The sequence below is a fragment of the Macaca mulatta genome, chromosome 4, assembly GCF_049350105.2.
Source record: "Macaca mulatta isolate MMU2019108-1 chromosome 4, T2T-MMU8v2.0, whole genome shotgun sequence".
Lineage (NCBI taxonomy): Eukaryota > Metazoa > Chordata > Mammalia > Primates > Cercopithecidae > Macaca > Macaca mulatta.
Genome location: NC_133409.1, coordinates 95743822 through 95768082, shown reverse-complemented (window position 1 = coordinate 95768082; position 24261 = coordinate 95743822). Strand labels below are relative to the sequence as shown.

At 41.9% G+C, this 24261-nt stretch overlaps 1 protein-coding gene across 13 annotated transcripts in view; it reads right to left on the bottom strand.

The window, feature by feature from the left end:
- The window catches only part of BACH2 (BTB domain and CNC homolog 2), a 367290-nt gene that overhangs the window by 280237 nt on the left and 62792 nt on the right, over positions 1–24261 (bottom strand). For 2 of the 13 annotated variants that reach the window (XM_077999655.1, XM_015136934.3), the window contains exon 1: positions 9117–9329. The exons of 9 other annotated variants lie outside the window; for them this stretch is intronic. Coding sequence is in view for 1 of the 4 variants with exons in the window: in XM_077999651.1 (XP_077855777.1) it covers positions 9117–9123 (7 nt within the window). In the remaining 3 variants the exon portion in view is untranslated. Of the gene's footprint in view, positions 1–9116; positions 9330–24261 lie in introns of those variants that run through there. 2 more of the 13 variants (XM_077999651.1, XM_077999653.1) reach the window with 2 other exon arrangements.

Genomic DNA, 24261 nt, shown 5'->3' with positions numbered 1-24261 from the left:
GAAATCGAGAGAACCTTGTTGTTTTGCAGCCAATTCAGTTTATGAAGAAGCTTAGCGAAATCTACAGCTTAAAAAAGGAGACTGCATCTTAAATATAAAGCATTAGGGAAAAAGATACCTGAGTTACTGTGGTGGAATCAAGAATGTTTTCTTTTTTAGTTTATTGTTCAGTGTTTCTTTTCATTTTTTTAAAAGCTGGATTCCTCTAGCACTGAACAAAAGGAAACTACAGATGTCTTTAAAGGGTGCCTTGAGAAAGTTAATCCCATAAGCCCCTGTGTGACTTCCACTCAGCTGATCTTAACAGTTGGTTCAATGGTCAATCTTAGACTTCTAAAACTTCTAAAAGGTTAATAAAATATAATTTGTCTTTCCAGGTGGGTAGAAGCGTGGGTAAGAAGAAAAGTGGGCCGGAATTACAGAATCCCAGCACTTTGGGAGGCTGAGATGGGTGGATCACTTGAGGTCGGGAGTATAAGACCAGTATGGCCAACATGGAAAAACCTCATCTCTAACTAAAAATACAAAAATTAGCTGGGTGTGGTGGTGCAGGCCTGTAATCCCAGCTACTTGGGAGGCTGAGGCAGGAGAACAGCTTGAACCAGGAGGCGGAGGCTACAGTGGGCCAAGACTGCACCAGTGCACTGCAGCCTGGGTGACAGAGTGAGACTCCGTTTCACAAAAAAAAAAGGGGGGGGAGGGCAGAGACAAAGTAAGTCTAAGAAGAAGAGAGAAATAACAAGAAAAGATGAAAGATACAAAGAATGGAGAAAAACAAAGGGCAGATAAGCAAACAAAAACACTCTAGGTTTGGTAACATGGCCAAGAGCCCCACACTAGCCAGGTCCTCACTATGGAAGGGACCCAGAGATTCGGGCTCCTGGTGACAATTGCACATCCTATGGCTTCTCTGGGGTTATACTCTCATGTCTCAGGTGTCAGCAAATGGGAGTTGGAGAAACACCAGGCCTACCTGATTCACCACTATTTATTTACCATCCCAACCTCCATCTACCATGGAGAGAATCCTATTTTTACCTGGATCACTGTTAATGTGGTATAGAGGTATGCTGAGAATAACATAAGTCACCTTTAACCCTATGCTCTTTAAAGAGAAGCTTGAAAGTGTCAAGGGCTGTGTGTGTGTGTGTGTGTGCACGCGTGCACGTGTGTGTGTTCTCTTGGCCCTTGAAAATGCAACTAATACTGCCAATATTGAATAGAATATGGTGAGTTGGGTTTTTCTCCCCACTCCAACTCCCAACCCCTTCTATGATGTCCATTCTAGAAGCCTTCTGTAATCTCTCTCAAAGCAGGGGAGCTCAGGCACTCCTGTGGGAGACAGACAGGCCAACAAGAACGAGCAGGTCACTCTTCACAGGGTCAAAGGTCTCACTAGCTTTTAGACATCGTGCACCATGAGGCCAGTCTGTGGGATGGACTCTTCCTACCCTTCCCACCACCATGCCCAGCAGCTTAGGCAGAGGGCTGGAGCATGAGGGCCTATGCCAGGCCCAAGAGCTTTTGGAGAAGGAATAATGAAGTAATCAAGGTGAACAGGCTCTGAAGTCTAGAAAAATAATGCTCTTGCATCTAGGACATAGAAACTTGGGAAATCAGATGGACAGGTGACAGCAATATCCCTAATCTCCTCTACTCTATTTTAAGGGGTGGAGTAATTCACATGGCTTTAAAGTTAAGTCTGGACAATCTTCAACTGGAGACTTTCAACTGAAAAAATATAAGGCCATTTTTATTACAGAAAGGCTAATCCCTCCCTTCTACAATAGGGGGCATGGTGCCGGGATTAAAGGATCCAAAGGCAAAGAAGCTAGACTCCTGCCCCCTTCCCCCAGTGCACGCACACCTTCTTTCCAACTGGCTGGTTCATTCCCTGCTACCTAAAGAAGAGGCAAGAGGAACAGGGTGGAGCTTGCCAAGGAGATTCCTGCAGGTCCCTCTCCATCCTCAAAATTACAGCAGATGTGTGGCTGTGGTTCTCCATGACTTCAGTGCCCTTGCCACCCCCACATGGAGGCAGCAAACACACTATAACATGGTTCTGCCCCCAAGAGACTAGACGTTTGCCATTCTGCGTTGCTCCCGTGTGCTGCCTTCACAGCATACCATGGAAAACAGACATTCTAAGCCAGAATGACAAAAGCATCTTCCCATCAAGCATCATCAATAGCCTTCCTCACCAAGGATAGGTTAGGTAATTTGAAAATGAATGTTCTGAAATTTTAACTAATATATGAGTTGTAGTTCAATAGGAAATGGTGATAAAGAGGAGGAAACAAGAGGATTATAAATTACAAAAGAGAGACACATTGCTGGTAACACACACACACAAATGGTCTGAGAGCCAGATGGGGAGAAACAGAGGCCAGGAAAGGGCCAAGCGTGACAAGTGGTAGAGTGTCCATCACTTTCATATACCCGCTTCTGGCACACAGGCTAGGGGTTTCTTGCACTTGGTCAAATCATAAGTCAGGATATCTAATATTTAGATTCAGGGCTATCACTGTAAAATGTAAATCACAGTCTCCAGTGATTTAGGACTATCTCAATTTAAAGGCACAACACAGAGTGCCCCCGAGAGGTTACTTGGCCTGGCCCACTTCCCTTGCCTAAGTGACTATTTAAACCAGGGGTCACAAATTCAGATGACTGCAGGGGTCAAGAAAGAATGAGATGAGTGAAAGGTCAGGTCTGGGAAGACAGTGAGGAATGGGGCATCTGGGGAGTCTGCCACTTAGCTCTAGCCCCAGCAAAGCAGGAACAGCCCCATGTGCCAAGAGCTTCTGATACTCAAGAAACAGAGTTGAGAGACTGCATAAAATCATTTGCTGTTTTAATGTTGGAAACTCATGCTAATAATTTGGAAATTTTGTAGGTGTTGGGTCTGGTTGGCTAGTTTGCCTCTTCTACTGCACACCTTCTATGTCGCTCAGCGGATTCTTTGTTCCTGTAAACCTAAACCTCTGGGGGAGAAAACTCTCCACCTGCCTTTTGGCCCCCCTGGGTTGTACTGTTAGGGCTTCACTGCCCACAGAAAGCCAGGGAGAAGAGTGGGCAAAGACAGATAGGGGCCAAGTCAGTCTGAATATCAACTCCACCTCTCGGAATGTGATTTTTGGCAATTTACTGGCTCGCTCTCAGTCTCTGTTCCTTTATCCTTAAAACCGGAGGAAATTCTTTATACCTCTTGAGATTATTTTGAGGATTGTTCTGAGCATTTCACGAGAAGAGATCTTGTCTATTTTGTACTAGTGCCCAAATACCCAGCACCTATCCTGCTGCCTTACATACAGTAGGCACTCAATATATGCCAAAATTATAATGTTTGGGAAGATCTCCCGTAAGTCCGGCACCAGTTGAACCTATTTCCTTTCATTCTCTCCTCTTCTGATGCTTTAATGTCAATATCCATATCTACTTCTCGCTTGGTCAGAATATTTTGAAATTAAACTTTATAGAAGGCCAAATTAAGAATAAATACTGAAGAGTTTTTTCTTAAGAAGCATGGCATACTTTTAGGTCAGCAAGGCACTATTTGGATACTACTAGCAACAGCTTTTTGTGTACTTCAGAAGAAAAAAATTAAACACAAGAGATTTCATTGTCTTATTAATAAATTAAGGAATCATGCATTAAGTTTAGCATTCTCAACTCATGTTTGCCAATAGTGCACGCCACTGCATGGAGAGTACATAGTGGCTATTCCAGGTGACTCTTGATCCATTTGTTCACTTTGGATTGAGAAGGCTGAATTATATTCATCTAGAACAAATGTTTACTAACCATGTCTTATTTACCTGGGTTTCTTTGATTTTATGCTGAAAGAATCCCAGAGCCCTCCAAATAATTTCAGCTTCCCTCTCCCCTGGTGGGGGGAAGGAGGGTTTGCTGTACAATTCAGGCAAACATATTTCCCATGATTTGGTGAGAAACTGAAATAACAAACAGCCTGGTGGGTTATTTCAGAGTGACCCACTGCAATGGGAGCACTGTTAAAGAAGCGTTAAGGGGACCAGCTATCTCTCCAATAAAAAGTTTCCAATTAAGGAACTAAAATATTCTCAAGAAGATCTTGGGGACAAGCTATAAGTAGGATCATCACCTTAATTGGGGCCAGTGCTTACAACTGAAACTGCTTAGCAAGCCAGAATGGGTTATATGCCTTGTTCCTCTTGAGAAGAAACGTTCATTAATCTGCAGAAGAAAACTCTATTTGGCCTGATGGGCTCTGCTGAAAAGCAATCTCAGAGGTTCACTGTTAACCTCTGCTTTTCTGGGGCTTAGATTCTGTTCCTTGTTTTTGAAACAGGGTCTCACTCTGTTGTCCAGGCTGGAGTGCAGTGGCACCAACTTGGCTCACTGCAGCCTCAGCCTCCCAGGCTCAATGATTCTCCCACCTCAGCTTCCCAAGTAGCTGGTACTACAGGTGTGCATCACCCCTGCCCAGTGAATTTTTTGTATTTTTTTTGTAGAGACGGAGTTTTGCTATGTTGCATAGGCTGGTTTCAAACTCCTGGGCTCAAGTAATCCTCCTATGTTGGCCTCCCAAATCGCTGGGATTATAGGCATGAGCCACTGCATCTGGCCATATTCTGTACTTCTTATTACCAGCATCTCCTGAGTGCGGCTTGTTCTTTGTGAGGGAGTACCATGTCCCAGGTTGTTAAGCCTCTCCACAGGGATCTAGTGTTTGCCTCCACTATGGCCTAAGGGCTTTCAATGCTCTCAAACCAGTGTCTAACAAAACAGCTGAAGTTATACCATGCAGGTAGTAGTATAACTATGGACCCCAGAGCTATTCAAACAGTGTAATCCTGGGTTTCCATCTCCCTGGTCTGTGCCCCAACACACAGACTTAAAGCCCCAGAGAGACTGGGGAAAATCTTCTTGCCTCCATTTCACAAGCAATTCTTGTGTGAGTATAACCAGCATAGCCCCTAGAGTCTAGGGCCTATAGCTGGGTCTGAAACACTCTAAGGCCAGTGGCATCAATGTCTTCTGGCACCTAGGAATTTTCCTGTCCTGCTTTAAAGCTCATATGTACTTGAAGACATTTAACCAATATTGGTTTATTTTAACCAATATACCTTAGGACTTTTTGGGGTGGGTGGTCAGAAGTAGGCCAGGCTACATGAGCTCAGTATACCATTCTGCCAGAATTGGGTTCCCTAAATGCAATTCTGCCAGTTTAGGTCCCATATGTAGCCAATTCTAGCTGCCATTTAGGCTACAACTAGAATTAAGTTCTTTGTAGCCTAAGCTAATTGCTGTGACTCTTTCACTAACTCATCCTCATTACAGAGTGCCACTGGGGGGAGAAACAGCTTAGGGGTAGCCCAGGCCTTGAGAAACCTACCCTAAGCCAGAAGCAGCAGGTCCAGGCAGTGACCCCAAGGAAACAGGTCACCTTCCTTCCCAAGGCTGCATTTTCCACACCCAACTAAGTCTGCCCTCAGTTCTGTGGAATCTGCCTTCCATTAACTTTTCCATGATTTAGAACCAGATGACTGTACACTGATGTTTTAGTAGAATGAGAGAAGTAGTAGAAAGACGGCAAGAAATGCAACAAGGGCACAACCACCTTACCACATCAGGGATGTCTGCAGGGAGTCACTGTGTTCTCCGACAGCAAGCAGCCAAGAGAACAGCCACAGAAAGCGGCTCCAGCAGCTGACCCTGGGGTCTCCTCTGATCTCATTACAGCAGTTGACACTAGTCCTCACAAAACAAACAGAGGAAATTTATGCCTGCCTTAGCTGTGGAAAGCTCCACATTCCTTATTAACGAGAGTTTCAGCTTCTGAGACCACAGCCGCCGGGATGGGGAGGAGGTCGGCTGTGCTCCCAAGAAAGAACTGTGGCTGCTGCCTTGCCCTCTTTCTGGGGCTGGATATACAGGTGGTAAGCCTGGGGCCTGGGCTCTGTGCTCGGGTGACTAGGGGGAAGTTCCCTTTCTGCTAATGTCAACTTTCCTTGGCTCAGACGGTGGAGTCATTTCCTCTTAAACAGCACTGGGAAACTCACTACAAGGGAGTCTTGAGGGGATCCACCTGCTAAGGTCGGAATTCCAAGAGAGAGGTTGTTCTGCATAACCATACTCAAAAGTACTCTTGCCTGCACCTTCAAAAACTCTACTTAACTTGGAATTCTGACTTAAAACATTATTTCATATCTGTTAATTCAATCTTAGAAGTAACTGAGCAGTCAGTTCATGATGTAAAGAGTGAGCTTCTAAACCAGAGTAAGAAAGAGGAGCAGAAGTTCTGAACCAGAGTGGTTTTGCCTCCCAGGGGACATCTGGAAATGCTGTAGACATTTTTGGTTGTCATGACCTGGGGGAGGGTGCTACTGGCATCTAGTGGGTGAGACCAATGATGCTACTGAAGATCCTACCATGTACAGGACAGACACCATAATCAAGAATTATCTGGTCCAAAACGTCAATAGTGCTGAGATTGGGAAACCCTGACGGGGAGGGAACATTCAGGGATATAGGCAGACTTAAAGTCATGCCAACTCATAATCACATGATAATAATGTGGTATCATGCAACTTGGGGTCCCCAAAATGTAAACAATTAACAACCATAAAAATATACCAGTTCTCTCCTTGAGCAAAGTAAAAGCTGTACCTTACACAGAGTAAGATCATCAGAGTTGCCTGGGAAGAAGTGGAACAGATTCAATGTTGGACTGTGTTATCATCAACATCACCAGTGCCTTGTTTACTCCAGGTCAAGGTGTGATCTGAGTGCCAACTATCAAAATTCAGTGGTAGCTATTAACAGAAGGAGTTTACATGTGAAGTTCTATGGTCACTAAAACTGTCTAAATAACCTAAGTATATATAGGTCTGGAAAAAGTTGCAAAATGTTTCAACTTTTAAAATACCAACAAAATATGAGGAACCATGTTGATGTTGACCTACATTCTAGGGTGGCTAAAAGAAACAGCTGCACAATAGGGTTCTAAATAAATGCAGAATTGCAGAAATGCATCATAATGAAAATAATCAAGGTGACTATTTTGAAATGCTCCCCATTTCTGTTTTTCTTGCTGTTTTCAAATATTCCCTCTCATCCACATGGCATATTTTCATTACATTTGTTGTAAGAATGTACATTTAGATGACCTACTCATTATTCTTTTATGCATTCTTTTACTCCAGCCAAAAAGGAAAAAAAAAAAATCCCCATCCAAACAAAGCTAATGCATGGAAACAAATTTGAAGGAAAAAAAGAATTTCATGAATGAGCGGGAGACAATTTTTTAATGGAATGTTTTAAAGGCTTGTGGTATAAACAAGTAAACAAAATTGATTCACTAACATTAATACTGTTTGCCATGATGTAAGAGTTGGTCTTTTTTTAAAATGCCCCAGAAGCCAAAGGAAAATAAATAATGTGGTAGGGAAAAATAATACCTTACTTGGCATTTTGAAGTCATTGCTCAATCCTTCTTGAGCAAGAAAACCATAGTAATGACTTTGTTTTACCTACCGCAATTATGGTACACCTCGCAGCAATCCTCCACAATATTTTCCTCCCTCTGTTCAAGTTCTGCTAAATAATCTCTGGAAACCATTAACCAAGAGCACGGTTCCAATTTTCCTGTTCTCCCTCCCCTGCTGCCTCAGTGTCATGCTGGCGTCAAGACAAAGCAAACTTGTATGACATCACAGAGCAAACTCATTTTCTGTAAACCAGCCCCTTGGTAGTTTACCGCTACTGGAACCCAACGCTGTCAACAGTGTGGTCTTTGTTTGGTGGGTGTTGCTCTAAAAATTTTTTTAAAAAGTTTCCCAACACCTCCTTCTTCTTTTAAACAGAGGCAAGCTGCTGGAGGCGCCGTCCTCGCCTGGCCCGCCCCACTCTGTAAACTAGACATTACCTTATACACAAATGACTCTAGGCATTCCTCAGTCTAGCTGCCTCACTGCAAAATTCCTATGCTCCTCAGCAGCAGGGCAGCACGCATTCCCCTGGCTTCCCCTCTTTCCTCTTCCCCCACCCTCCTCTTTTTCTTTTCTTTCTTTTCTTTTTTTTTTTTTTTTTAATTTCCACTGCCTCACTGTGTTTTTGTGTAAATGATCTCACATGACTCAACAAATCCATCTGCCTGAAGCAGGCCAAGTCTGGAGCCCTCCCAGGAGGGAGGAGAAGAATTGCTTTGTGGAAAGGACCTGGAGCTCTGCCCTTTCTCTGGCTCGAATTACCCGCCTGTCAGGCCTGACGGATTTGGCTAAAAATAAAAGGAAGCGGGCCGTGAAAAGCAGATGAATGGGCTCAGCAGTTCCTTAGATAACACAGGCCTGCTGTTGCCCAAAGCTCCCCAAACAGAAACTTCAAATGCAGGGCCTCTGAGTGCAGTGATGTGGCTTCCAGGTGAACGGGGCCTGTCAAATCCACTGGAGTTGGAGGACATGGCCTGGGCTGTGAATTTCGGTTTCCCTTCCGTGTGTGTGTGTGTGTGTGTGTGTGTGTGTGTGTGTGTGTGTGTGTGTCACACAGAGAGTGAAAGCGCACGCGAGAGAGACTGAGAGAGTGAGAGAACCAGTCTAGTATTAAAAGGTTCTCAGAAAACAGTAGACTTCAGTGGAGTGAAGACTTGTAAAAAAAGAAAAAAATTTGTTGTTTCCACTACAAAATTATCCTTCTCCCCACCTCCAACACCAGACATTTTCAGCCTCTCTATGATGTCACTTCTCTGTTTAGAGCCAGCAAAGAGCTAAAAGTCCTTCTTGTAAGTGTATGCCCAGCGCCCGCAGTGGGTATTAAGCACTTAGGTTGGCAATGTAATGACACACTGTAACAATCTGTAATATGAAGCAGTCAGCAAAGCCCTGGCTCTGAAAGCTATTTCTCCCGACCATTAACCATATGTTTGGCTCCTCAGATAGCCAAGCGGGTGTTCCAGCTTACCATCTGGTTTCTATCCACACAAGCAACTGCAAAGCACAGGCTATGTCCCTCTGGAGCTGTGTGTTTCTTTTTCTCTCTCTTTTCCGCTCTTCCCTTCCTCTTTCCTCCTCCCAGCTCCTTTGGTTCCCTCTGCTAAAGAATTCTCCGCCATTCATCACGTGCAAAGAAAACTTTACCTGACATGGCAGCGGCAGAGCCATTAAGAATGCACAGCTGTATTGTAAACACGCCAGAGGGCCATTTACCATCCGTGGAATCTGTACAAGTCAGGCTCTACCCCTTCCTCATCTCCTACTGAGTGCTGACACTCGATCCAGCATGTTAAAAATAGGTACATTCTTGAGAGATCCAGGGTTGCTGTGGTGCCCTTCATACTCACTTCATATTCTGGGAGTGGGGCTTTAAAACACACACACACACACACACACACACACACCACACACACACACGCTCCTGAAGTTTGCCTCTGCATTCAATCTGCCTGACGTCAGTCTCACACAGGATGACACACCACCACTGCAAATAACCAACTTAACTACAGGTTTCTATTCTTTTTTCTGCCCTAAGGATTTGATCCCAAGGGTGTATTTTTCTGAGTTTTTTTTTCCCCCGAAACAGTCCACACTGAAAGAGATGACACTTTAGAAGAATAAGAACATACAGCCGTGTGTAACAAATTGACAACCTGCAAAACTTATGCTTATTTACATCTGCACTTTTTAATAGTACACAGCAATGAAATGGAACCTGGTATCAGAATTTATAGAATTTTTTCACAATGTTTTCAAAGTATTTACCCCAGAGTTTCTCCTCTACAGCATTTAAGGTACTTTATAACTCTATACATTTTTAAATGTATGAAGGAAGATGTATTTGATATATAGAAATTAGGTCATTTTTCTTCCTGTCCCCCTCAGAATAAGGTCTGCATTATCAGCCCATTTTACTGAATTAGGAAATTAAAGTTAATTATTTCCCATACACTGAAAAAATAAGGGCTGGTTTCTAACATACCAAGAACAAAAGAAAGAATATCATTAAAAAGTGATTAACCAGAATGTCAGATTTTATCAATGTGGCAGAGCTACAGAGGATTTGTCAGGGGAGGACTGTTTATTCAGGCTAACAAGGGTGCCAGGAAGGCCACTACCTGTGTAAACTTCTTAAACCCACTGCCCTTGTCAGTCCTCATTTCCATGATCTGAAATAGGTGTTGTGTTAGCTATTTCTATCAATAAGGGACATCAAAATTCTGCTGCATGTAGATTTTTAGAGAGTGACAGAAAAGGGAATTTTTAATTTCAGAAGCCTTAGGAAAATTGTTCACAGACGATGGCATCTATTAAATGCTGTTTGAGGTCTCAAAACCATAATACAAACTTTAAAGTGCATTAGCTTTACTCCCAGAAACACAATGACAATATAGTTAATAAAAAGAAAGAAAAATTAGCAATTTAAAACTTCAGTATTTTCACAGTTAACTACCTGGTTTTCTAAGCACTGCAGAATCATTTTATTACAGATATTTGTGCTTTTCATAAACACTGGTGCCTGAGCCCTTTTCCTCCAGCTCAATTATACAAGGATCCCTGAGTGGGGAGGCCTGGACATCAGTATTTTTGAAAAGTTTTCCAATTTTGTGCAACTAAAGTTGAGAAGTCTTGCCTTATGTGAACTAACATGACAGTAGAAACCATCTCATCAAAACCAAAATGAAACCCTTGGTATAGAAATGTAAATGAAATTTAGGAATAGAACAGTGGCTTTCCAAACTTGTTTTGAAGTGAAATCTTCAAACAAAATCTTATATGAAATCCCTATAAGCGAGATAGGTAAAAAGCAGTAATTTATACTGCCCTTTTATCCTTTTAGTCTGTACAATATTCATGGATTTTGTAAGTTCAAAGTTACAATTTTTAAATCATAACCCAGCCAGTAAGAAAAATAAAGCCATTTTATTGTAACACAAAACCTGAAATTGAGGTTAAGGCTGAAAGGTCCAGTTCTATACACCTCAGCATCTAATTTTTTCCATGGCCAATGGTTAAGATGATCAAGGTCTGATGTATATAAAAATAGCAGTGTATGTAGCAGGATGAAAATTAGTTCATAAGTTAATGTAATAAACATCCATTAAGTGCTTACTATACACGAGGTACTGCCCTGCGGTCATCAGAGAAATAAGTTGCAGCCTCTCCCTTGAGGAGTCTACTTAAGAAGACACCTAATGGCAGAACAGCAAGACAAGCGCAATAATGGAGGTGCTGAGAGACACTACATGGGAGGGAGTGGCTAATTCTGCTTGAGGAAATAGGGCATAATGTCACCAGCAAGGGACAATTAAGTCAGGTCCTAAAAGTGTGAGCAGGATTTTTGACACCTAAAAAAGGAGGGACACTTCAGAAAGAAGAAACTGAGTGTGAAAAAAATTAAAACCCAGAAGTATAAACAGGGTTGGTGAGTCTGGGGGTTATGAGAAATTCTGCAAGGGACAGGAAGGTCTGGGAGATAAGGCCAAAGAGGTAACTGAGTCCAGGTTATAAGAAACTCTAAATGTCATGATATAGCTTAGACCAGTGCTGGCCAACAAAAACACAAGGTGAACTAAACCTGTAATTTAAAACTTTTTAAATAACCACATTAAACAAGTAAAAAGAAAAAGGAGAAATTTACTTAATATTATTGGAAAAAGTATTATTTTAACATGTTATCAATATAAAAAGAATTAATGAGCTATTTTACATTTTGTTCATACTAAGTCTTTGAAACAGGGTGTGGATTTTACATTTAACGGCACATCTCAATTTGGACAAGTCACATTTTAAGAGCTCAATAGCCACCTGTGGCTAGTGACTATTATACTGGAAAGCACAGGTTTAGCCCTTATTCTGCAGGCAGTGCAGACCGAAGGATATGCTTGGCTTTATTTCATGAGAAAATGGCAACAATGTGGAGAAGCAGAAACATTGGGTCTGAGAGAGGGCTTCTGAGGTGCCTTCCACAGTCCATGCAAGGGACACAGAGAACAAGGCTCAGACAAGGGCAGTGGCAAGTAGGATGGCATGGAAGAGTCAGAGTCAGAAAATACTTGTAAAAGGAATTCAGAAAACTTTAGAAGACTGTATGTGAGGGATCAAGTGAAGGACTCACAGAACCATTAAATTTTTTTTCATGCTGAAATTTGTGCTTAGAATGAAAGATCACTGATTGTGTATTTAATAAGAAGTTTCATTGTTCCTTTCAAGCTTGCTTCCTTCTGTAGTAGAATGCAATGTCACTTATGTAGGATATAGTAAATTCCTCTTCAAAGAACCAATATGTCAGTATGTTCAGTTCCTCTGTTCTTTGTTCTCCATTTTAAAGTTTAAAACTTCCTCATTCTTTATGTCTCCTTGCCCCTAGTTTCAGTAAACAACCCCCTCCTGGCCTCCATCATCTGCTCTGTCCTTAGTCATCCTTAGTCACCTGCTCTGTCCTTAGTCACCTGCACTGTCCTTAGTCATCCTTTGTCACCTGCTCTGTAACAGTCCTTCCTGCCGAAACTATTCAACCTGCCACTCCAGCACGCACCCCTGATCTCTTTAAAATAGCCAACCAGAATTAGCTTAGACTGTGCTGTCCAACTCTAGCCAATAGGAGAAAGAAAGAGCAGTAGGGACTAGCTGCGTTAAGGATAAGACCCCTTTCCCCTTCCTTGTCCGGTGTCCTCTCGCCATTGCTCCATCCATGAGAAGCACCCTTCTATAGAAGTAAATCGCCTTGCTGAGAAAACTTTTGCCTGGGTGCTAATTTTCACTTGGTGGCACCGAGCATTTACTTCCAACACTTAATAAACATGTGCTGAGTACCCACCACATGTTAGGCAATGCTGGGCACTGGGGAAGCAAAGCCACAACGCAATTCTTACTTTCAAAGAGCTCAAATATAGTGTAGGAGACAAAACAAATTACCACAGAGCATTAAGTACATTAATAAACAGATATGCAAAGAGGCCTACAAAATGTTCCATAAAGTATAACTTAGAATTGTTTCATATAATGTATTCAATGGCACTTGTGAGATGGAGTGGGGTTTTCAGATAGTAAGGCCTGTATCAGCTGACTTTTTTGAGAGAGGGTCTCACTGCAGTAACCCAGGCTAGAGTGCAGTGGTGTGATCTTAGCTCACTGCAGCCTTGACCTCCTGGGCTCAGGTGATTATCTCACCTCAGCCTCCCAAGTAGCTGGGACTACAGGTGCACACCACCACACCCAGCTAATTTTTTGTATTTTTTTTTTTTTAGTAGAGATGGGGTTTTGCCATGTTGCCCAGGATGGTCTTGAACACCTGGACTCAAGCAATCCACTTGCCTCAGGCTCCCAAAATGCTGGGATTATAGGTATGAGCCACCAGGCTCAGCCTCAATTGATTTTTAAAAGTGATCCAGAATATGATTTACTTCTGTGTATTTAGTTGTACTGTATTAAGAAAATTCTGATACTCCTAGATAATACAGATAACACTATCTGAATCTCTGCTCTCAAAACTCAAATTTTCAGACAAATCTCTTGCTATTTGCTACTCTTACTACTTAATATCTGAAACTGAGAAACAAAACTGACATGACTATAAGAAGTTCAAATTCCTATGCACTGGAATTCACAATGGGAAATTTCAGCATCTCAGTTCTGGAAATGAGCAGATTTGAATTGTAAGGCATAGTTGTATTGGAAATTATAACAGTTCTTTAGCTTTTCATTTGATAATCTAATAATATGCCTCAACCTAATCTAAAAGCTTGGAGAAAATGCAGTAGTCAAGATTTTTTTATTTCAAATTTTAATCACTAATGATAATCTGACAACTATTTAAGGTAAAAGTCAGAGTATCCAAAATGTAGAGTGGGTAGACATGACAATCTAACAGAATATCCGTCACTAAGTGTTGTGTGTGGTGTTCACTTATTGTACAACTAGCCATTAATCTACACAGAAGCCTACATCCCACAGAGGCTCTGAACAGCTGCCTGGCATGTCATCAAGTGTGCTGAATATGTGTGACAAGAGGAATTTGCCTGTTCAATTTATGATCAGGCTGGAATATGAAAAATACTGGGATGGAACTTCCTAATCAATGATTCATTTATTTATAAGAAGTTCAAATATGTAAGCCAAAATAGTGGAAAACATTATTTCAAGGTTAACGTGGCAGTCCAATTCAATGTGCTGGTGGCCCTAATGTGTTAAAATTTGGTAACACATTTGTGTGCATTTTCTTTTATCATAGTTATAAAACATAGTTTAAAATATATTAAAATGAAATGCAAATTAAATGTTTGCAGAGCCTCTGAAGTATCTCCGGGGAACTTCTGCAGACCAGAGTTTGAAGATCACTGGCTTAGGGACTTTGAGGTTAAAATGTAAATGGAAGAACAACAATTTGGTGCACCTGCTATTTTAAGGATCATCAAGTTCATTCCCAAACTTCAGCCTAGGGCAGAAACCATTCCTCATTATCCTAAGAGCAGTGAAGCTGAGAAACACAACTGCAGAAAGTGTTTTAAGATTCTCTGGTGAGTTAGAATTTAAAAGGCTGGGACCAAAATTTGAAATACAGCATTCACTTCTCAATGTTGTTCATCCATTAATTCATTCAATAATTTATTGAGCACCTGCCACTAGGCACTGTTCTAGAGGCTTGAAATACATCATGAAAACAAACAAACAAGCAAACAAACAAAAAAAAAAAAAAAAAAAGAAAAAAAACCAAGGTTGGGCATGCTGGCTCACACCTGTAATCCCAGCATTTTTGGAGGCCAAGGCAGGTGGGTCACTTGAGACCAGGAGTTCAAGACCAGCTTGGGCAACATGGCAAAACCCAATCTCTACTAAAAATACAAAACATTAGCTGGGCATGGGGGTGCACACCTGTAGTCCCAGCTACTGGGGAGGCTGATGGGGGAGAATCACCCAAGCCCAGCCTCAGGAGTTCGAGGCTGCAGTGAGCTGTGATCATGCCACTGCACTCCAGCCTGGGCAATGGGAGTGATACCCTGTTTTTTTCTTTAAAAAAAAAAAACAGACAAAATTCCCTATCTTTGTGAATTTAGAGTTTAGTGGGGAGAGACAGACAATAATCACAAATAAGAAACTTGCTGTAAGGTAATAGGTGAAAGGTGCAAGGAAAAAAAATTGTGAGGCAAACACCACATGTTCCCACTTATAAGTGGGAGCTGAATATTGAGAACACAGGGACACAGGAAGGGGAACACCACACACTGGGGCCTGTCAGAGGGGGTTGGGGAGGGAGAGCATCAGGATAAATAGCTAATGCATGTGGGGCTTAATACCTAGGTGATAGACTGATAGGTGCAGCAAATCACCATGCCACACATTTACCTATGTAACAAACCTGCACATCCTGCACATGTATCCCGGAACTTAAAATAAATAAATAAAAATTGGAGTCAGGAATTGTAACTGTGGTGGAGGAGGAAGGCTGCAATTTTACACAGGAGAGTCAGGGTGGGCCTTATTGAGAGAAAGTAAAAGTGGATCAGAGAGCTGAAGGAGGGGAGAGGTAAACCAAGAGGCCATCAGTTCAAGCAGTGGTTCTCCAAGTAGGGTCCTAAGGCCACCAGCATTACCCTGAAACTTGTCACTAGCTCAGAAATGCCAGAGTGGCACCCAGCAGTCTGTTTTTCAAACTCTCCAGGTGATTCTGATGTGCCCTAAAGTTTGAGAACCACTGCCCTAGAGAAAAGGCCCTAAAATAGGAGTGGGTCTAGGACATTCTACAGAAACGGGTGAAACCAGGCATCTGGAGGTGACAATCAGGAGGACGGTGGTGGCCACAGCGTGAATAGCTTTATGATCACAGTAAGGCTTTGGCTCCAAGAGAAAAATGGGGAGCTACTTTTCTTCAGGAGCCACACAGCCTACATTTCAAAACATTCATGTTGGCTGTTTGGTTGAGTGGAAGCACTATATGACTTGCCTCAAAAGGAGACTCCCTGACTGTTCAACTCCATTTTGGGCAGTGGTATGCTGCTAAATGTTTAAAAACAGGCTCTGAGGGTGAGGAGCACCAATTTGTAGTGTCTGTTGATTTCCATGGTGTAAACTCTCCCACCATGGCTGATTTCAAGCCGCCAGCATGACTCACTGAACATGGAGTTGTGAAGAGATGTGCATAAACGACTCACAATACTGACTCTAGTCCCAGCGTCACTGCTACCACTGAGAACATTTAAAAATAAGGGAGAATTTTGTGAATCTGATTGGAAATGTGAATGCTATTTTATAAGTCTATATAAATGCAATGACTTCTATTGCTCTATTACTGTTACTCAAATACAGAGCCCAAGTCCTTAGAATTTCTTTTTTTTTTTAAGAGACAGGGTCTCACTCTGTCATCCAGGCTGGAGGACAATGGTGCGATCACAGCTCATTGCAGCCTCAAACTCCTGAAAAGTTAATACAACAATAATATATTAACTTCATTTAGAGAAAACCCCATTAATATTAAACTTCAGCTTCCTTTATTCAAAAACATGTATTTAACTTTAGTTGGGATTCCTCTGTTACTGAATTTCCCTTCTCTTACTATAATTAACATCTTGCACTCTGAAAAAGTATGCATTGACTAGGATTTGCCATGCATCGTATGTGAGGTTGCTGCTCCAAAGGCTCGCATAAATCCAAGACAGGCCATCAAAGAATGTGCGTGAATTGCAAGAACAAAAGTGAATCTATCTGAAGATGAAGTGAAGTCTGAATAAGCCCTTCATCCATTTGATTTGCCATTAAGAAACTTTTCTTAGCCTAATGGAATGTCCCTATTTCTGTCAATGAGATTTCAGTTTGTGAACGTTTTTAAAATGCAGCATCTTCTGTCTGCAAAAAGACATGCTATGAACTCCTAACATACAGAAAGTGTTTAAACTACCAGGAGTCTGCTCCACGCATTCTCCCATCTGCACGATCCCTCGGCAGTGTACCACCCACACTCAGACCCCGGGCAGCCAGATCAGCAAATGTGCACAAGCCTGCACTCCTGTCAAACAATGGGGTCTTTCAGGCCTTACAATCTTGTGAAGAAACAGGCTGAAACGTCATGGGAAAAATTAGGAAATATCAGAGGAAAACAGCTCACAAAATGAGGGGTGGAACCACTTGCTCACATGTTCTAATTCCTGAACAAAGAGAAACAACAGTGACTGCCCCCTGCCTACTCTGACCCCTCCATTTCAAAAGAGAGGCGTCCTAACCCCTTTTTCTTTTCTTGGGGATTACAGCAGCAAGATGTAGACAAGACAGAATTAGAAATTTTTAAACCTAAAGAAGCAGAGTTAATTTCAAAAGCTTTACCCTCAAGAGAAGCATAACCAACCCATCTAACCAGCCTTGTTTGGTGATCTGAAATACCAACAAAATTACAGACTAGAAATCAACTAGACTCAACAACCACACAAAGGAAAACAGAAACTCCTGATAATATCTTTTTCTCTTTAAAAAAACAAAAAACAAAAAACAAAAAGAACTCTTCCAAAGTATTCTTGCTATCAAATCTCACGCAATAGCTAGCTCTATCCACCTCAGCAATCCTTCCTCATTATCTGCTATACCCAGTTTTATACTTTTCATACCAGCCTAGCTAGCTGGCCTAGTGGCCTGCAATACTCCATTTGCCATTCCCGGCCTTTATCAAGAATTGTTCCACTTGTAAATTACCTGTCTCTTTTTATCCACAAAATAACATCTCTCTCCATTTAAAAATCTATTTAAGACTTACTGCAAAAATGATTTCTAGATTAATCCAGTACATTTGCAAACTTGCCAACAAATTTACACTTCTGCTTTAATATACTTTTATAATACATCTATATTTTCCAGTTGATTATGTTAATCTGACTTTACTAAAATCTCTGAGGATAAAGTCTGAGTCAATTCTTCTTTACATAATCTCCAACTTTCCACCATATCACTAACTATCTGTGGGACGTTATCAGCTGTTAAACACTACAGACATGTCAGCTGCTGTCTCCCAACAGTGAGTCTGATGGTCAGCCATTTTGGGAAAAGAACCATAGGTGGGTTATTATTACAAGGCATTACATGGAAGAGGTGTTTATTTTGCTCTTGGAAGAAAAAAAGCAACATGTATTAAAATCATAAAAACATTTTTAGGCAGGGCGTGGTGGCTCACGCCTGTAATCCCAGCACTTTTTGGGAGGTCAATGCAGGCGATTGCTTGAGACCAGGAGTTCGAGACCAACCTGGGCAACACAGTGAAAAGAAACTTTGTCTCTACTAAAATTACAAAAATTAGCTGGGCTTGGTGGCACACACCTGTAACCCCAGCTATTCTGGAGGCTGAGGTGGAGAACTGCTTGAACCCAGGAGGTGGTGGGGGCAGTGAGCCGAGACGGCACCACTGCACTCCAGCCTGGGTGGCAGCAAGACCCTGTCTCAAAAAAAAAAAGTTTTGAAAGGTAAAATAACACAAAAAATATGCTATAGTGGAAATAAGAGAGTCAAATGAGACCGAGAACTTTACAAAGGGATCTTACAGACATGTTGCCAATATCACTGCATGAGCCTAAGCATAAGAACAACCTCTGGGGAGAAACCATCATTTGACAGTAAGGTACAATTCCAAGTCAGGTAGTGAAATGGGTGGAATTAAACGCAAATTATTCCTGCCAGCTGAAATGCAAGGACACTGTCAGAGAGTTAAAAAGTGAGTTCTATCCATGAGGTGATTCCACAGTCTTCTCAAGTCAACACATCTGTGAACTCACAGACCAAGTTCTTAAACCACTGTTCAAACTGTGAAGCACATCAGAATCACCTGGAGAGCTTTACAAACTCCCATAGTCGAGGTCATATCCCACACTAATAAAATCAGAGACCGGGCAGTGGCTCACGCCTGTAATCCCAGCACTTTGGGAGGTCAAGGTGGGCGGATTACCTGAGGTCAGGAGTACAAGACCAGCCTGGCCAACATGGTGAAACCCCGTCTTTACTAAAATTACGAAAAATTAGCCGGGTGCAGTGGTGCACGCCTGTAATCCTAGCTACTCTGGAGGCTGAGGCCAGAGAATTGCTTGAACTTGGGAGGCGGAGGTTGCGGTGAGCAGAGATCATGCCACTGCACTCCAGCCTGGGCTACAAAGAGAGACTTCGTCTCAAATAAAAAAAGAAAAAAAAAATGTCTGGAGTGGAAGCCAGGCATCTGTAGCTCTTAAAGATCCCCAGGAGATTCTAATGTGCATCAAAGTTTTAGAACCACTGTCCTAGACTCTGTCAGTACAAGATTTTGCTCAATGAGGAAAGAGCACAATAACTTACATTTAAGTTGGTGACAGGTAAAAGCAAAGGTTACCTCTGAAACTTTTAAGTAGGAAATCACTAGTTTGGCTGCAACAAGAAGTTTGTGCTCTGATTCACATAATTGGTGTAGCCTACAGTCTTTAAATGGCCCTAAATTAACTTGTGGCTTTGGGATGTAGACTAGGAGAGAGAAAGTAGGCATGGTGGTAGATATGAGCCCAGATAACAACAACTGAATTGTTGCCCATTGTGCCATCAAGATATTCAACTTGAGAGCCTACAGCCTGGATGCAAGTCCTAGGTCAGTCATCTGCTGGCTGTAGGGCTACAAGCAACTCTCCAACAACATAACCCTGGTATTCCATCTGAGGCAGTGGTTCCCAGCCCTGGCTACATATTAGCAAACCTGGGTCTGGGACACAATCCCCGAGATTCTGACGGATCCAGAACGGGGCCCCAAGATTCTTGTATTTCTAAAGTTCCCCATGTGTGGTTATGTTATATGAGTGAGGAGAACCACAGGCAGAGAGAGTGCTGAGGCCATACTATGTGGGTTCAAATCCTTGCTCCACTAGTTAGCTATGGCTCAGTTTCCTTATTTGTAAAAACGGAGATAACTGATAACACCTCCTTTGTTGTGAGGCTTCACTGGCTGATCCATTTATTGACCTCAGCGGATTATTGTACGGATTTGGCATAACACCTGGTACATAGCAAATGCTCAATTTTAATCACATGCATCGTACCTATACATGTGTACATGTGAATATGTCCTAAGGATTAAACAGTTTGATGTATATAAAGGGCTTAGCACTGTCTTCATATAGAAAATACTCAATAAATATAAGCTGAGCTGATGCTGACAGTACTGGTAGTACGACAACTTACTGCAACTGACTGTCTTCTGTCTGGAATTTCATCCTTTCCTCACTGCATGGCAGCCTTTGCTTCAGAAAACCACAACTTTAAAAGGTACGGGGATAGGAAGAAATCCTTTTTCTCTTTCTTTTAATTATTAAGAGGTCCCACTAACCATGAACGGTACTTCTACTGCAAAGTTATGATGGGAATGTGGGCTTAATGGCAAAGAAAAGCTATGTGGAGACCAGGCTCTGCCCCCACATGATGATAAATAGCAGAACTTGACAGCCAGAGGAAACTCAGCCCCCTCATTTCCTAGGGGAACCCAGAGTTGAAATGTGTTTTGCTCAAGATCACAGTGTGAGTGGCAGAACTGGGATCAGACTTAGGAACAGAGCTCTTTAGTTTCCAGGTTGCTTCCATTGATCATCCCTGGTGAGAAGCATGCCTGAGAGGTGCATTATCATGTGGAAGATGCTGTCCTTGTGGTCAAGGCCAATGTGGTACCCTGTTTCCCAATTGCCTCCTTCCTCTCTCTGCCGAATTCCCTTCCCTGGTCCAAATTCCACACCCTGCAGGCCATTTCCAACTGAAAGGGAGGACACAGAGCACTAGAAAGCAGCTGTGGTTTGTTTGTAGCCAAACTGTTTTCTTAGGGATGTTCAGTTCCAATTTTATAACAGAAGACAATTATAAAAAGGGTTTAATTTCCCAAATTTTCATTACATATAACTGTTCAGGGATAGGCATATATAAATGGATATGTGCATACTTTTAATCTATCTACCAAGGACAGGAAATCCTGTCTTTCAGTTGCTAAGTCTCAGACTATTCCATCTGAGTATTTTTGCTGACAAATGTGACCTTGCCTAGGTTCTGCAGGAATTTAAATATTCCCTCAATGTCATTTCTATTTGACCTTAGCAACATGACCAAACTGCAAATTCAAATGCCACTGAGTAAAGGTACAACATTCACATTCTGTTACCAAACCATTCTCCAATTCCAACCCAGTGACCCTGGGCCAGAGCCTAATCCAAAAGATCACAAAGCAACATCCTGATGAGTTGTCATGGCAACCCCTAGATGTTAGATATTTCATGTCATCCCTGGGCTGCAAATTCTCATTTTTAGTCTACTCATATCCTACTATTTCATGTATAACAACCCACCAAAATGCAATTTGAAATGTCAGCTGCCAAACATAATAAGAGATGCCACTTGCTATTACAGCCAATAATAAAAGATTTCCAGTTGTTTGTTTCAGAGACACAGCAAATCACTGGGTATTCTAAGTCCACTGGGCTGATCCTCAAAGTGAGGCTATTTAGCCAGACTTCCTTCTTTTTTATTTAATTAGTCAATATTTAAGAGAGCCTTGGAGATAAAAAGAATTCTAATGAAACCTAGGCATTATTATTTTCCAAACAGGAGGAAATGTACTGATCTTCAAACTTTCAATAGACACAATATATTGGGTCCAGAGAGACAGAGAGAGAAAGCCCGGTTATCTAAACCTTTTAAGGACACAATTATACAAGAGTGCCTTGCAAGGTTTTCAACTCTTTATAACTGGAAAAGAGGAAAATACTTATTACTGAAAACCAGATAATCAAAACACCTTGTTTTAATCAGCAGTTTCTACCCTTTTCACATTCTGTATCAATTCACAAGGACTGACCTTTGTCTTAGGTATAATGGGGTCAAAACCTACCACCTCTGCAGGTGTTTCTCCCTTACCTGCCTTAATCTGTGGCCCAGGTCGAGCACACCTGTGGGCAGGCTCAACCCAAGATAGCCAGGAGGTCTATTATGAGTAGACTGATGTAGAAAGATCTCTCTTGAAATTCCCTTTAGCTGACAAAGCATTAAAATCACCTCTGCAAATAGCTGGAATTGTGTATTTATTTTTATTTTCCCTGTTTAAAATTTAGCAGAAATGATAATAAGAAATGTCCAGTAGATGAACAACAGGCCCAGAAGGAAAGATAAATGAAGACCGAGATAATACACAAACCAGATTATCAATCTTGAAATAATCCAGAAGTACACATATGATAGATCTACTCTGTGAGTTTTTCTAATCCTAAACACAAATGGAATATAAAGAGGTGTGCAGTAGGGCTGCATGTCAACCACTTTAAACTAACGCTAGCCAATACCTGTGGAGAGCTGCAAACGATTTTTCTGCTAGAATTTTAAGAGAACTTTTAAGTTTTGAAAATTGATTCCCATGACACTTCTCTTTCCATCTTCGTCATAGCTGCCAAAAAGTTCAAAACCACATTTATGGCCTGTCTCTAGCAAGTCCTTAAATGGTCTTCTTGACATCTTTTATTAATTCCTAGCCTCATTTTCTCACTTTTTTGTTGTCTGCTTTACTGGGGAGTATCTCTGGAGCCAAATTAAAATTTTTTACAATAATGCGGGGGTATTATTCAATAGATAGCCTTCATTAAGCCTCAAATATTTATGGGGGCTTCTCTTCCAGACCATCTCTCTTTGATCCACGACGCAGGAGATTTCATGCTTCAACAAGAATTTGTTTCAGTTCACAGAGAAGCTGAAACAACATCAATTTCTCATACTTGTTTTAATCACATTTTGGATTGATAAGCTAAAATAGAGAAGAGTGCTATGCTAGGAAGCTGGGATCATGATGAGGTGAGAAGCCACCTTTTTTTTATTTGGGAGCTTGCACTCATGACTTTGGCCAGGCCCCAGAAGACACATAAGCTCCCTGTGATATTTATTGGACTATCACCCAATCCTTTCTTCTACGTGAGAATATCACTTTGGCAGATCTACACCAAAGCCTTCTCTGGGTATAAGTCTTCAGCCTGCCTTGGATGGATCTTGTCTGCTTCCGTCTGCCTGTGCACACAGGCTGCCAGCCCCACTCCACCCTGCAGTAAAACCTACTTGACTATGTATAGTGCTGGCTTGGAATGACATAGATTTAGGTTCAAGTTTTACGTCCTTTAATGGCTATATGACCCTGGACAAGGTATTAAACTCTATGAGTCTCAGGTACCTCGCCTGACAACTGGGAATAGCAAAGAGTCCCTTTTGGGGTTTATGTGAGGGTTACATTAATGCTCATAGGGTCCTTAACAAAATGCCTGGCACACCAATGTCAATGCTCAATAAATATCAGTGATTGGTATTACAATTATGTTATTATAATTCTTTAAAGAACTACTGGTGGCCAGTGTAAAACCTATGGTCTTTATCTCTCCTGACCCCATCCACAGGCAGGCTCATGTGACAATTTTCCCAGGATCATTTCAATTTTCTGTGATCAGAGAGAATGCCAGCCACAGCCCTATGGACCAGGGACAAGACAGCACACCTGGGCAGAAAGAAAGAAGACCACCAGCCTTGGGACAGAATTATCCCTCACTTCACCCACACTGTCTGCATGTTCAGAGACTGAGTGCTTATAGAACCAGACTCAGGGTTTTCCTGTTAGTCTGAAGAGCCCTTCGTCTCTTCTGGGCTTTCACTGGCAGAGGAACAGGATGAGAACACTCCCAGCCCCTTATCACCACCCGCATCAGCAACCCTGAAGCCAGCACTGGGGTCTTCGGGGTTGTGCGGATTGGGGAGCCGATGATGTAGTTAAGTTTCCTGGAAATACAGGCAGCAATTTCCTGTGGCTTCCTCTGTTTTTGATGTAGAGATGAGCACAGGTAAAAACTAAACACATCAAGGATCAGCGCTTCAGTCAGTGGTGCAAGTGCGGAAAAATACTGTCATTTCCTCACAAACAGATTCAGAAGCGCAAAGTATAAGCCACCTTCCAGAGAGCATGCTCCCCAGCAAGGACCTGTACAGTAGGGCTGTGAGGTGACAGTGAATAGATGGGCATTTCCATGAACTTACTTGCTTACCCAAGTGATCAAGAATCAAAATTTCCACGAAGGTCAATGTTTTGCATAAACCTTAACCTGAAAAAGCTCTGGTCTGCTCACAGAGCTTCAGTCAAGACTTCTCCAGAATTTGCGGCCAGGTCAGAAAAAAAGGTCACTTTCAGAAGTCGAAAGCACTACAAATTTTAGTTAAAATTTTAAATGAACTAAACTGTTTATGTAACTATCCTAAAAGATAGTTTAGAATTAAGTAAAACAATGTGCACTACATTTGG